The sequence below is a fragment of the Merops nubicus genome, unplaced genomic scaffold (assembly GCF_000691845.1).
Source record: "Merops nubicus isolate BGI_N331 unplaced genomic scaffold, ASM69184v1 scaffold7300, whole genome shotgun sequence".
In the NCBI taxonomy this organism is placed as follows: domain Eukaryota; kingdom Metazoa; phylum Chordata; class Aves; order Coraciiformes; family Meropidae; genus Merops; species Merops nubicus.
The window spans coordinates 107,889-123,608 of NW_008584776.1; the positions used below are offsets into that span (position 1 = coordinate 107,889).

Below are 15,720 nucleotides of genomic sequence, written 5' to 3' on the forward strand. Positions count from 1 at the left end.
GGACATGAAACCTGGGCAGCACTTTGTTTCTGGGAAGGAATCAGTTAGGGTATTTTTAGAGGGCAGAAGAGGGGAAGGACATGCATAGGAAACTAGATCCTGCAGAGTGTGGCCTTTGGGGATTGAGAGAAGGAGTGAGAAGGGCTGACAGCATCGATACAGGATTAATGTGACAGAATTACTGCTCTGGACTTTCCAAATTGCACATGTCCCTTCCTTTAGATTTTATTTTTAATCCTGGACTCTCCATCTGTCCCTCTGGCTACTCTCTCTGCCTGCTTCAGGGCTGCTTCAAGGCTGCTGTGCCATGGCTCCCAGGCCTCACATGTCAAATCCTGTAGTCTTTGCTGCATCCCATCAGGAGAATTAAGGCAGTCGTGGATGACTGAATTCAACAGACTGCAGTGCTGACAGCAAGCATGGGGCACTCAGTTTGTGCCCTTTGGGGCAGCCACTCGATTCAGTGTCCTCTCAAGGCTAACCCTGAAGTCGTGGGAGCATTAGGAAGGTCACTGAAGGCCAAAGAGATGGATTTATGGGAGGAGCTTTTTAGTATCTTTGCTGGGCAGGGAGAATGTGGTGGGAGCTGGGTAGGATAGTTTGCTAGGAGACGTGAGAGGAACGTAGCTGCCCCTGTACAGATTGTCTGCTCATCAGCTGCATGTCCCACGGGACAATTTCCAAAGCACCAAAGACATGTAGGAACCCAAGTCCCGTTGAAAGTCATTGACTTGAAAAATCCCCATGTGTTCAGTGTATGAAAAAGTGTGTCTGACGTGTGGTCATGACATGAACGTTGAACCCTCGTGGTTCTGGAGGGGAGGGTTTGAAGGGAACCAGCTGCCTCTAAGACTAGCGAAACTCCGAGCAACAGACCTTAAATTACCATCCTGTTCTGAAAGGTGCCTATGTAAAAATAGTACCTTCTTACTCAACAGATCCGTTCTCGGGGTGTAAGCAGAGTCAGACCTACCGACTAGTGACAAAAACAAGTCTTTACAGCTTTTTTACAGCCCTGAAAAGCCAATGCAGCTGGTTAGATAGGGAAATCAGGTGCCAATAGAAATAATTATTAAGGCCCAATTACTTGTCTCTGTGAAGACTCTCTGATGAGCTGAGGGTTGTATAGGAGCTGCCATGGACTGAAATTCAGCTTGCAGCACATTTTGCAGTAGAGAGGGAAGAAAGCAACTAGCCTGGGATTGATTTCATAGCCCAGAGGGGTTTTACAGAGCTGGCGAGAAGAGAGAAAATATTGCAGACTAGTAAGATGATTTTATGTGATATGGTCAGTAAAGCAGCTTCCACCAAACAGTTGTTGCTGGAGCCTTTTCCAGGGTGAAACTGCTTTTCAGTTCACCCTTACAAATCTCACTCTACATGCGTGTGCTGATCTGCACAGAGGTCTTTGCAGAAGGCAGAGCTATACTTGTAATACTTAATAGTATTTACCCCATCCAGACAGCTGCAAATCCATGTCTTTCCTTCAGGACTGTGCTAAGAGTTAAACCTGAGCAATCCCAGGGAAATAATATGTGAAGTTTTTATAAATCCCCTTTTTGAGAGACTTTGGTAGGTCAGTGTAAAACTTCCTTCTTCCTTCTCTAAAGGTGTCCAATGGAATGGAGCTTGAATAGTGCTAGTTCAGTTCCAAATCCATAGAAGAGGGACAGAGCTCCTATGACTCCATTGTGTCTGGGATACTAGAGTTCTCAGAATTTCTACATCTTCTGCAGCTTTACTTGACAAAGCTCTGTCCCTTTCTTATTTTCACATGTAAAATCTTGAAGGATTTGAGTCAGGCAGCCCTGTCTAGGGTGAGAAACATCAACAGTTTAATAAGAGAAGCAGCAGGAACAATTTTGTTGCTTTTACCCAGGAATAGAGTAGCTGGCAGAATTAATAAAGGGCTCTTTAGCCATACACCTGCAGATCACTTCCTCAAATAAAGATAGAGTCTAAAATTGTCTTCTACACACTGTGCATTAGTGAACATGAAAGAATTGAAGGCCTTGTCCCAGTTCCACATCACAGCCTCTACCATTGGACAGATATGAGCTGTCCCCTTGTTGGCATCTCAGCAGAGAAGGGTCGGGACCAAGAAGCTTTGATGCTGAATTCCACTCTTACCCCTGGAGCTCAGGACAGAGCAGCCTGTGCCATGGAGATACAGTTTCTCAGTTTCCAGGGCTGCCAGCCTGGTATGTTGTAGGAAGGCAGAACTGCAGAGAGACCTTTCTGGGTAACTCCTGTTCTCTCTTGCTGCAGGTAGCCATGTTACCTAATCTTTTCCACTAACTGACCAAAGCTCCATTTTATAATTAGCCATGATATCTTTGTCCCAGAAGGCCATTTCAAAACATTGCTTTTCAGCTAAGAAACCAGACCAAACCTAACACCACCCCCCCTTTGAAAGTATTAAAGGAAATAATTTTACCTCTGTTTTATTTGGGGCCTGTTTTCTGGCTGATTTAATGGTTGTGTTTTTCCTCTAACACCTGTTCATCTATTAATTCAATAATATTCAGTTCAGCAAGGTATTTGAACATCTTCAGAAATGAATGTGTGACAATACTCGACTGAATATGTGCTGGCAGTGACCTACTGCTATGGATGAACAGTTTGGGTTACCTGTGGAGGGGATCTCCACTGCATTACAAGGTCCATTAACATAGTGCATATCTTAGGAGATGAAGGGTCAAGCCTACCCTTGACAAACCTGTATGGAAGCTGAGGATTTGTTTAGTTTATATTGCACATTTTTCAGAGGAGGGTGAGGGGCACAAGGAGACCTGAGTGGTGATGGAATAATGTTAACATTCCTCTTGTCCTTGTAGGCTCGGGGATCTGGAGGTGGCAGGAGACGGAATGATGCTGCCTCCCAGGATGATCATGACAAACCCTATGTTTGTGACAGTAAGTAGCACCCAGACAGCTGATTCTGCTTCCAGCCTGGTCCTACTAGCACGGTGCACTCAGGGCTTCATCTTTTTCCCTTCCAGCAAAATATTCTGCTGCTCTCTGACTTGCATGTTTGCCACCAGCTGCTGCTGCTGCTACTCTTGGTATTTTTGCATGAAGGAAATATAATTAAGTCCTCGGCAAGTCTCCACTTCCCTTTGCCTTATAATAAATCATCTCTTATATTTTCTTTCTCTTTCTCCTTCTCTTTTTCTGGCTTCTCTGCCTTTTGTCTTCCTTTCCTCCACATAAGATTCACCTTCTATTTCTTTCTCTGTTTCAGATAGTTACAAACAAAAGCATAACACAAAAATCTCCGACAAAGGTACTTCACCCTTGTTGTATCTCTTCATATATTTGGTGATTCTCTTTCCTTCAGTCCTTTAAAAATCTCACTGAGCTAAAATTTGAGGGTCTTATTCTCACCTCTCTCTCAGAAAGTATTCTTGTGGTATCATCAGCAGCTGTGCCTCCTAAGAAACAAACGAAGCTGCAATGGTTTGGTTTTGATACACATTCCCTTTGAATATGGCCATGCTGTTTGACATCTCACAGTGGGACTGCAGGTGAAGTAAGGCATTGCCCCAGCTGAAAAATTCTGCCAGAGCCCAATGCACAAACTGAAGAAGGACGTCAGAGTCCTTGCATGAGGAAGGAGTCCAATATTTGATAACCAAAGTACTTTTTTTCTTCTGGTCTAGACCTTGGTGCTTTCCTCCTTCTTTTGAGATTCTTTTTTGCTTCACTATGTCATCTCTGTGAAGGGCACTTATCCCTTATCCCACTTACCCACATGCTTTTGAGGTCTTCTGTCTCTAAGGCTTCCTGTGGAGTGTACATGCAATGACAATGCTACTGGGTGTCTTCTACCGTGGAAGACAATAACCTTACAGAAGTTAATAGAATAGCAGGAGGTCTTCACTGCTGTGATCCACAAATATTTTCTGGTTTTCAGGACAATTCAAATGCCTTTGTCTTCACTATTTACCTATCATAAAGTGTGACTGACCTAAAAAGGCCAACTGTTACTATGTCAGTCTGTGGAGGTATTTCCTGGTTATTTTAAAAACATGAAGAAATAAGGAGCATGCACAGTAAATAAGAGCTATAGTCCATGTGATCAAATTATAGCCTTTTGTGGTGAGACCCAGTGACTCTGCACAGTACAGTGATGGACATGTTGGGTGTTTTGCTTCAGCAAGGTGAATATTCTAAGGGTAATAAGCAGAAATGGAAAGGCTTGCACATTAACGGGAGTGCCTGAAAACATGATCAAGGAGGAAAAGCTCTGTAGGGTATGAAGAGTCAGGAGATTTCTACTGTGGTTAAATAGCTGTTCTTGCGTGTTGGAAGAACTAAAATGTGTCTTCAGAGACTTCTCTGGAGTCCAGTATGTATCTGGCTGAAATCCACAGTTTTTCTCTGCTAGTACATTCATAACTGTCTTTATCTCTTTTCTGGAACATCCTTCAAAATCCAAGGGCACTTGTCAGTGGCAGTCATTTTGAACATAATGACTCCTTATTGTCAGATCTTGCTTTGCTTTTGGAGCTTAGAGTGAACACACAACATGCAGAGCAGTATTTTACACAGAGTATGTAAAAGATACCAAAGCGGGCAGCAGAAATCTGTGCTGAAGTCAAGGCTCTAGTACATTGTTGTACTGATGGAATTTTGCCTTGGCTTAAATTTTGGAGCATAAGTTTCCTCTTTGGTTTTGGAAATGTGAACGTTCCTATTTCATTTGGCTGATTCCTTTCATTTTTAGGAAACGTATAGTTAGAGGTGAGTCATAAGGAGTTTTGGAATCCAGACTTTACACGATGACTTCTCCTTTTCCATTGTAGATAGCTGAGAAAAGGGTTTTGTGGTAGCAGAACTCTTACCTGACTGTGGAGCAGAAGGAAAGAACCGTCCCAATTGCAATGCCATCATCCTGAAGTAATATCCTGCCCTTATTAACTTTCTGTAGAAATATTACATACAATTCATTGTGAATAATTGGCTTAGGTTGAGGCCTCTTTCCTGCTTGGGTGGATACTTTGAAATTATTTGCTAAATATTTTAATAGATAACTCTCAATCTAATTGTGGTAGGGTAGAAATAGGTTTGCAGTACTCCATGTGCAGATAGTTTTGGGCAGATAGTTGTGTTTTATGTGGAAACATGCAAGTCAAAAAGCAGTGAATCTGTTTACTGTTTGGGAAAACATGATTCCCACAAACAGGTTCTTAGTATAAATAATTACCTTAATGTGTTGACACTTTACTTTTTCTGTATATTATTTAATTTACCTCCAGGATGCCTTTGCTGCAAGTGTTCTGATACTCGAATTTGGAAAGTGATCACAAAGAAGAAAGCATACGCATATCTAAACCAAATTAATTTTCTTATTTAACTGCATGGGCACAAAAAAAATTATTTGTGGTGAAAAACCCTTTTGATCTTTTTTCATAGTTACACTTTCATATTTATGAGAAACAAGAATATATCACACCAGCTTTCATCAGTAATAAAAAGTCTATGGGAAAACACTAGTCTGTGTGTCAGTAAGGAGATGCAGGAGCAGCACTCAGCTGACACTGCCCCTTGTATTGGAAGACAGCAATGTTATTTCTGAGAAGTTCTGCCTGCTTTGGAAGAGGCATTCCACTATAAACCACTATTATCACTGGTCCCAGAATTAAAACTGGAAATATGGAATTACTATATGGAGGAAGATTGTCCAAGCTCAAAGTGTTTTGTGATCTGGTGATTTTAAGAAAAGGTGATTGGTTGCTTGTTTTGTGGAATGAAATATTCTGAAAAACTTCAGCTGATTTTATTGAGCACCTACTGTGTCAGAAGTGCAGAATAAAACATTTGACCATTCAAAGCATTGATAAAATGTCTGACATAACCATAAAGTGCCTCGTTTCATCAAATCAGCAAGTGGAAAACTAGCTGGTCAGATTTTCAACCACTTTCATTGGATAGTGTTGTGCCTTGAGCTCCCTTGAGACAAATGCTTGGTTAATGAAAGTAGCAGGGAACCCTGGTGTGAGATGGGTTCAGGCTGGAAGGGGTAACGCAGCCGAATGCTCCTTTGCTGTGTGAGACCAGACGCAAACGTAGCTGGAATACCTGGTTAGGAGACACAGCAGGTGCCTTTAAGGACAGTGAAAGTAGGGCTTGAGGAGCAAAGCAAAGCCTCTGACAGCAAGCAAGAGAAGTGGAAGATCCACCACTACAGCTCTTCATGATAAACTGGGCATGTGGTTTTTAAAGGAGGAGCAGAGTGAAGGAAAGTGTGAATACCTGGGTATGTAATAAACATTGATGACATGTTGTTGTCAAATAATCAGCTGGGGAACCATCAGTTCTTTCACAGCAGATTTTCTTAAAAGTCTTTCTACTATTTTCATATTGTTTATCATATATTCTTTACTAATTTTTAAAAAGTATTCTCTGGAGTTTTATCTAGAAACTTGTATTCTGGCTTAAAATTTGCATTCAGTTGTAGCATCTGAGCTTCACGATTCCAGATGTCTACTTCCTTTAGCCAGAGCAGTTAGTTTGTGCTGAATCTCTACAAGTTATTAACTTTCCTGCTGTCCATCCTTGTCTCCTTTCATTCTTCTCATGAATGAGAATAAGTCTCTTCACAGAGACTTACCTATGTACATAGTCCCACCTTTGTTTTCTCTCTCTTTATCTATGGAAGATTTCCCTCACCCAACTCCAAAAGGAATTGTTTCTTTCTGCTCCTTTTACCAATATTTCATTGTCTCCTTTTAGTTTTATTCCTGTATAAACTGCTATTTTAGCATAACAACTTACATTTGTATCTTACCCTTTATTCATAGTCCCTCTGAGGCTGAGATATGCATTCAGATCCATTCCTTGTGCAAAATGAGAATTGACTGAAACCTTCCTATGATCTCTGCAGGATCAGTGACTAATGCAAGCTTCCATGTACCCAGAGACACTGATCCCATACTGTTTTGTAGGAGCTGATCCTTTTATCAAAACTTCATTTTCAGGTTTCTCTAGTTATTTAACCTGAATTTTCTCTGCTGCAGTTTAAGACCAGCAATTCTTGCTCTGTTCATGGTGGATAACAGTCTCTTCTTTTCATGTCTGTGAACAGTTATTGGGGCTTCTTTTAGCTGTGTTTTCTTCAGCACTTCTACTAGGCTCATTTCTTTTCTCTGAAAAATCTCCAAAGGATCTCATTGAAGTAGCAGTGGCCAGAACTAAGTTGAATTTGCTGTCCTGAGGATAGAAGCCTTTCAGAAGATGAATGGTTGATACATTTACATGTAACTTACATTTACTTATAGAACTTGGATTTATGCAACTTGCTCTGTCTGTATGAGAGGTACAGAGATGGCTGACCTGACCTAATAGGTTGGTTAGCAAACCCTTTCTCAGTGAAGACACTCCTCTCCTCTGCTGTGTCATGTTTCAGTGGCAAAGGAGCTTTCATCCTTCTCCATCATGTGAGTTCATATTTAATACTCCATTTGTTATAGCTTCTTGTTCTTTCTTTGTTCAACCTGTTTCTACTCAGGCAGAGTATCTGTCATCTTTAGTTTCCTCGTATTGCTTTGTCCTGTTTATACTGTGTTTTATTTCTTTATACTAGATGTCATATTAATATTTACTAATTGTGTTGCTGTTTGAAAGATTTTTAAAATTAATGATGCTCATATTATATATTTTTATTATTATCCAAATGAGTTCTCTGCATGTTTGATTTTTTTCACTCTCTATTGCACCCTCCAAATTAATGCTAATAACAGAGGAAAGCACTGGCCCCAAATGAATGTTTTTGGGTGCATGAAGATGTAGAGAAGTGCCCTTTGAAGTTTAAAAAAAAAAGTTAGGCTCCTAATTCTCCTTTCAACCGTAGGTAGCCTCCTAAACTGTTTTCCCTGAATATCCCACTAAGTGCCTATCTGCTTGTGTTGTGCCTACAGATCTTATAGGGCTTGGTTCCTAAGTGTACACCTTGAACTTGACTTTGAAATACTAATAATTATGCAGAACATGGCTTTGTTTTTAAAAATACTTGACCCTCCATCCAAATCACCATAGCTTGAAACATCCTGCTTTTTCTGTAAGTTTATCATCCAGCGAGGCATTGAAATTTCATTCTTTTGGGGTTAATTTTTTTCTTCCCCATTGCCTTTCTCTGCTGAATGTATTGTAGGTTCTGCCAACAGAAGGCTGAAGTCTCTGGGTAGTTCAAGTGATTTAAGATGAACACATTCCACTGAGTTTCAGTGGGTTCCATGGATCTCTCTCTCTTAGTTTCCTTAGAAAATCCTAGTTAAATGTTGTATTGTTCTAGCATGACTTACCAAATGCAATTCCTTGAAGTCCATTCTTTAGGAGCTGTTCCAGTAATTACCTTGCTAACTTCACCTGCCTTCCTTCTCACCTCCTTGAAATGGACCTGGTCCTGTCATACTCATTTTAACAAACATCTCTTTGACTCTCTGGGAGGTTTGCTGGAATACAGAAGGCCTACAAGATAAATCATGATTTATCTTGATTTTTACCAGTTCTCTGAGACTTGATCTGTTGTCGTAATTCTTGCAGATACTAAGAGAGTCCAACACTACTAACTCCTGCTTCTTAGGACATACCTCTGGTTAAATATCACTATGACAAGCTGATTTGAAAACATTTTGATTATGGCATTATGTTTTTACATGCTTCTCATAAATCTCCATTATGACTTCAGCTTTCCTTTAGACTATTAGCAGTTTAAGCCCTAAATCATCTCCTGGTATTATCCTTTCTAGTGAATCCCTAAGTAGTTAATAAGCAACAAGATCTTGAATAAGATGATTGTTCAGATGAAGCCAACAAACAACTCTACTGTCCCACCATAGCTGCTATACTTGGCATTCACTGATTGCATTATTGGTAGAAAAGCCAAGATCAGAGTGGCAAGGACACTGTTGTTTTTTTTTTTTTTTCCTCTTTAAAATTTGGCATAACACAGGTCTGCAGTAGAACACATGGTAAGAGTGGAGCAGAGTTTAGTGATTGCTGAATGTTTTCTACTTATATAGGCTACCTGTTTTCTCCTTGGCTCCTGCTAGTAATTAATTTATTGGAATGTGGACGTGTATACTGTTCATCTGTGCATGTTTTGCACTGGAGTTCAACATTCCTGTGATCTTAATAAAGCAGGTAGCTTCTGGGACTTGTTCTCTGTGAGCACTGAAACAAAGACTATTTACTACCTACAGAAAATCCCCTATGAAATGAGTTACTAAATATCTGCTCTAATCCTAGAGGTGTACATCATGACAGTGCTGATGGAAGAGGGACAAACCTAATGCCTTTCCATCAGCAGAGGTCAAAATACACCGTTAGCATTTGAGTTCTCTAGATGTGCCAGAGTGTGGACATAACTGGAATGGGAGATTATATTACTGAACCAGTGCAAAAACAAGGAATGTTTTTTTTGGAGTGGAGCAAATGGTGGGATGGGAAGATAACTTTGAGGAATGACTGCCTGCCAGCAGTTAATTTAAGATCTAGCATTTGACACAGCCCAGCTGAGAAGAAAGGATAGGAGGCAAAGGAGAAAAGCAAAGAAAGACAATGAGGGGGCAAGATTCAATGACCCAAAAAAAAAAAAAAAATAAAATCCCCAAAGCATGTACTCCCCCAGTTTCCTGTTTCCACTAAAAACATGGATTGTTTCCTTCTGTCTCATACTGGTGACAGATTGTGCAAAATGTATGTGGAGAGCTGGCTGGAACATAACTCACAGCCTGCCAAGGACCAAATGTGTAACAATTTCAAAATGACAGTAACACAGCCATTAAATATTTGATGAGGAAGTCTTTCAAGTCATAGATTTCAAATCGCCTTTTAAAGGGGGGGAAGTATTTTGTATTAATTTTACTCATTGAGAAATGTAAACAGAGTGAGAATTTGCTTATCCAAAGAGCTGCAGGCTGTTACAGACCAGAACTTAGAAGAGAGCCCTCTTTTATGAAACACTCAATGCTTGTGATTAAACTATCTGCAAATTATGTTTTACCCCCGTAATGCTGTCATGTGACCTCTTCATTTCAGTCTTCAGACTGGGGGGAAAGTAAGGTTCCTCACAGGAGAGTGTCTGGTGGCCTAATAAAGTCTTCCCCCCCTTCCCCATTTGTGGTGTTTGATCTGCACTGCTGTCTGACTGCTTATTTACCCAGCTTATTCCTAAGACACCATCCACATCAGGTTCTAGCAAAAATACATTCTTTGAACGCAGGGGGAATTGGGGTGGGTTCCATTCTACAAACTCCCACTGCTCTCATTGGGCTCAGCTACCTAATTAAAGATCAAGTCAACTTCCCAGTGTTGAGATTCAGGATGAAATCTACCACATGCAAGGATGATGAGCCTATCCAGCAAGGAAAATTAAAGATAAAAAGAGTCAAAGCTGCTGAAAGAAAGGAAGGCAAGGCCACCCAGCAAAGTGTATGAAAGGCACACTCTCGCTTGCTCTGTGTGAGCTGCATAGCGTTAAGAACTGATCACCAGCATACATTTCAAACTGGGAGAACCAGTTCTGATTATGCTTTTGTCAGCTCAGAGAATGAGAAAGATGTGGTATGAGCACTGGTCTGGATGCTGGAACTCATGAATTCCAGTCCCAGTTATGGCAAAAGATCACTGTGTGGGCAAGTCACTTAACCCCCCTGTGGTTCTCTTTTTTTTCTGAAGTGAAATAAGAATAGTATTTCCCACTCAGGAAAGTGGAGGAAGATTAACTAATGTTTGAAAAGCCAGTCTTGCAGTGGGAAGAAATGTTAAGTGTTTATTAATGATTGGCCTTTTATAGAAATTACTTCTTAGCACAGTGATATGGTAGATTAATAAAATGTGCTCTATCTGGAAAATAAGAGATTAGGGCAAATTCAGGAAGATTCAATCTATTGGAGAAACCATGAAGTTCTGACTTAGCCAAGTCTTACTGAAGCTAATGGTTCTTTTTCCTGACTAATTTCATGATGCCCCTTTTCCCCTGTAAAACTCTAATTTGCTTGGGGAATAGGAAAAATCTCTGCAGTTTCAACTCATTGCATTGCTCCAGACTTTTTCCATGATAGAACATAAATTTGAAAGGCAAAAATATCTGGACACCAAGAAAAAAGGCTGCTGAAAGCTGCAAGTCTTTGGTCCTACAAAGGATGTGTAAACAGAACCCGCTTGCCTCAGTTCTGGTTATAAACTCCTCCAAATTCCTTTTTAGGCAGGCAAGTCTCAGCTTGCTGCCACCCTTGAAGGGCATCTGAAAGGGTTTTGGCAGCGGGAAGGGCTCAGCTGCAGAATGACTACTGCCTTAGCTTATATGGCTACTTGCTAGTTTTCCCTGAGTTTGTACATTTTTTGCTGTAGAAGGGAAAGCCTGCAGACCCATCTGATCTCCTATGCCATCCTAAACTCTGCAGCTACAATCCATGCAGGATCCTGGAGGGAACGGAGGCAAGGCCACAGCATTGGACTTCCTGCAGGGAATGCAAGTTTCCTTTTAGCATTGAGGGGGTGAGATGCGTGAGACCTACATTCATGGGCATGGTGCTTTTGTCAGGTAACAAGAGCAGAGCTAGAATTGTGAGTATATTTTCAGGTAGAGCTGAATGAAGGAAATTCTGGCAGAATATCTAGAAATGTTTTTTTTTTTTTTTAAATTTAAAACTCCCCCTAGTAGGTAAATGGGACTGGGTTTTAGACCTGATGATTTTACAGCTGGGTTGGCATCAACACAGGAAGAAGCTGTGAAAGAGCAAGATAGAGTTGGACAGTATGTGTCACTCCACTATTGACTTGAAGTGCCTCACCCTTTCTTGGTACAGCACTGATCTCCCAATACTGCTCAGAAAATAAGCTTTTAAGCAGTATCAGGAATTCATAGCACAAGACTGATTCTTTAACTTTCATCTTCAAACACACACAAGTAAAGGGGATAGAGTAGGCTACGTGGTATGATACTCAGATAATCTGCTAGAAACATAAACCCTTCTGTTCTGAGAAATGCTGTAACATTTGCGTAAGTAGAGGGGTTTATCTTTCTGAAATAATATAAACAGGGAGCATTTTGTAGCTCTCTTCAGTTTGATGGTTACTTTTGTGTTACACTTTTTCTGCTCTTTGAAAAGTGCAGACAAAATCCTGCAGAGCTGTGGCTACCTTGTCGTTTGACTCTCTGTCAGCGTCCATCCCGCTGCTCGTCCTTTGCTCTGCAGGACTGCAGGGAAGGAGGAGTAGCTTCCTCTCCAGTTTGCATTAGAAGAGCACATTCAAAAGTACATTAGAAGAGGACATTCAAAAACTTAAAACGTTTGACTTAGGACACATCACATTTGGAAAAAACTTTTGTCCTGTTATGATGACTGTGTGGTGATCACCTTGCAGAAAGGAGAAAACTGGGATAAAAGTGTCTAGTATTCCACATCACTCATCTTATTCATATCATGGCTTTGTTTTACACATTTCTAATAAGGCAAAGTGTTTTCCTTGAGGGATTTTGCAAATCAGGTAGAAGAGATGAAGAATTAAATATGTTATCGTGCTAGGCTTTGATTTACAATTTTCTATCATCTGTTCCAGAATGTGGACCATCAGTTGGCTTTTTGTGAGTAGCAGCAGAAAAGTATAATGATGGAAGTTTTACTTTTCTGTAAATGAATAATTGAGGTGGGCCTCTTTTTTTTTTCTTTTGTGGGTTTGATTTGGTTTGGTTTTTTTGTTTGCTCTTGCTTTATGGAGCATTATGACATTCCCAGACTCAAGTGTCTGGGGAATGGGAAGTAAGTGTCTCTATACACTGCAGGACACAATTTCAGTATTGGGTTTAAGCAAAGTTTTTAGGAGTGTGTGATGACTTCCCCCTTTGAGATTTTTTCAAGGGTTCTAGAAACAAGACAGAGAACTAGACACTTCTGTGTTCTGTTCTTTCTTCTGGCACCACCTCCTTCATCTTCTTAAGAAAGCTATGCAGGACAGGCTACTGAGCATCACATTTATTCCTGTGTGAAATCCTTGAGGATAATAAAGCTAATAGAGTAACTGAAAATGGGGCTGGGACTAAAAATTTTCAGGAATAGCACTAAGCTTCTTTGCCTTTGTTTCCTAATCTTTTAAAATGACAATAATTATATTTGGTAGACAAAATAGCTCTATAAAAGAAAATGGACATTTGGAGACTGCTTTGAAGATGAAAAGAGTTAACTTTTAGAGACAATAACATGAATTAAAAACTTTATGGAAGCTGATAATTTATGTAATGAATCTTATGATGAAGCTTGTCCTTGCGGTGAGCTCCCTGTGTAAACGTAGACCTTTCATCACCCTGAATTGTTTGATCTTGTTCTTAATATCTGTTGAGTTAGTCCTAAAATAAACAGAAGTTCAGATGGAGGATTCTGTGTTACACATGGTAATATTTATTGTGATGCTGAATATGAAGTTTACCTAGGTGAATTACTATCACTAGTACATGTCCTTCTAGCAAGAAACTGTGGATGATTTCTGTCTCCTTGTCTGGACTAGGAATAAAGCTGCTTATTGCCCTTTTACAGAAAGCTGGTTTTTTTTCTTAAAAACAAATCAAAATAAAATAAACCAAACCTGTTTCCTTTTCTCAGAGTTCTGTAATAAAGAAATAATGTCCTTTCTTCTCAGTCCAGTTCCCATTGCTGTGCATTGTCGAGCACCAACATTGGAACTGGCATTCTATTGAATTTTATGTGCAATCTTCTCGGTAATCTTAGCAGAGAGGATTCAGGCTCTGTGAGCTGCAGAGACTGAATGTGCATTTGCCTGGGCCTGTGGGAAGAGCTGCACGGTGGGAAGAAAGCTTGTCTGGGGACCTGTGGCTGCAGGACTGCCACCTTTCACCAGCATCCATTGGAAGAGTTTTGGGCAGGCACATGGAGCGTGTGGTGCTGCTCTCGGGGGAGAAGGGAGCGTTGCTTGAGAGGATGCTGCCGTTGTTGCAGATCACACTGATGTTTCCATTCTCTCTTCCCCTCCCTCCTATCTCCTTTCTTCCCAGTCTGTGGCAAGCGTTACAAGAACAGGCCTGGGCTGAGCTACCACTACGCTCACACCCACCTCGCCAGCGAAGAGGGCGACGAAGCCCGAGAGCAGGAGACCCGCTCTTCCCCTGTCCACAGGAACGAAAACCACAAACGTGAGTAGCATTTCCCCTTTGCTTTGGAGATCCTTCTCAGGGGTGTTGCCACCACCCTGTCTTTGCCTTGCGGAGGCTGGCGTGATTGCCTGGCTCCATTGTGAGTGATTGGGACCTGGATGCTTGGAGCTAATCAGCCACAGCTCACACGGGTGCTGGCTCAGCTAGTCAGAAATTCATTTCAAACCCAGCATTATCTCTGCAGCAAGTCACTTTTCCATTACTGCTCCTGTGGGGAGGAGGTGGCAAGGAGAGGGGGGAAAAGAAGAGATGCCCAACCTGCCCATCATCAAGTAGCCTCCCAGTGGTGTTAGCAGGGGTGTCAAGGAAATACACATCCAGTGGTTTGAGGGAGCTGTCTTTGTTTTGCTTTTGAATAAGAGACATTCATCCATGTCTCAATTTTTTAGGTATGAAATTCACAGCACCTATCCCCTTTACCCCTGCATCTCCCCCCAAAATGACTTGCCCTCAACTTTACCAAAAGCTGCTTCTTACTTACAGTTTGGAAAAAAAATCAGCACTGATCTGCAAGGAGGAGAGCTAGAACATGAGAGAAAAATTAATGTGCCTGGATTCCCCATACTGGTACAGGGCTGAGAGAAATCTTAGTGGTCCAGGTAGCCTTATTTGACTGTTCTTCCTCTGCTTCTTAGGCACAGAACTGGGAGCCAAGGAGACTGTGTTTTATTACTGATTTTTGTAAGTCTCTAAGCCTGGGTTTCTCAGCTTTCCAGTGTGCAACACTATGTGATGTTTGCTTTCACCTTGGGATTTGTGTTGATAGCTTTGTTCACTTTCAAAAAGTCCTTTCAAATCACCATGTGAACTGTGTCATTTTAGTTCAATGCAATGAAAAATGTGGAGAAAGCAATAAAATGCTTATGGGGAAAAAAATCCAGGCAAACACTTTCTGATACATTAAGAAGAACTGGAAGAAATATGGAAGTAGGAAAACATTTTCTTTCTAAGCAGGATAATTGATAATAGTCCCCAGGGAGGTGTGGGAGGGGGTTTCCTTCCTCCAAAGCATCTGCTGCTAGCCACTGTCTGAGCTTGAAGGGCCGTTTAGTGTGATCCCATTTGGCAGTCCCTATGTTTCTGTCACTTTTATGCTCTACCTTTTAGTTATTCACATGTTTTGTAGGTTCACAGCAAAAGTAATTTTGACTCCTCCAGCTGTTGATAAACTTGAGCTGTCAATGCATTGAGAGCAACTGCTTGGGCAGGCTGGAGAATGTCAGTGTTCAACCAGTAGCTTTTGTTTACTTAGCATTTACATCATCTCTGTAGTCTTTTTTTTTTTTTTTTTAATCCTCTGCCCGCAGTAGTCAGTAATAGTTACACATTTGACAAGTATATTGCAAATCTGTAGTGAATTAATATTGATAATGGCCTCGCACAGGTGCCCAGAGAAGGATGGTGTCCCCTGCCCTTCAGCTTGTCATGGAGGCCAAAGACGGTCTCAGTCCTTATGTTTCTGGTGCTTAGGAAATGATAGAGATTAGGCAGAGCTAGAAAGGAGCAGCTGGCCTTAGCCCACGGAAGGAAAGATGTCCCCTACA

The 15,720-nt window shown here is 41.1% G+C and overlaps 1 protein-coding gene across 5 annotated transcripts in view; it reads left to right on the forward strand.

Annotated features, from left to right (window-relative positions):
• Nucleotides 1-15,720, forward strand: part of DPF3 (D4, zinc and double PHD fingers, family 3) — a 109,910-nt gene that overhangs the window by 52,864 nt on the left and 41,326 nt on the right. For all 5 annotated transcript variants that reach the window (XM_008945300.1, XM_008945307.1, XM_008945315.1 and 2 more), the window contains 2 exons: nt 2,838-2,916; nt 14,018-14,155. In XM_008945300.1, coding sequence (XP_008943548.1) covers nt 2,838-2,916; nt 14,018-14,155 — 217 coding nt within the window. The remainder of the gene's footprint in view (nt 1-2,837; nt 2,917-14,017; nt 14,156-15,720) is intronic.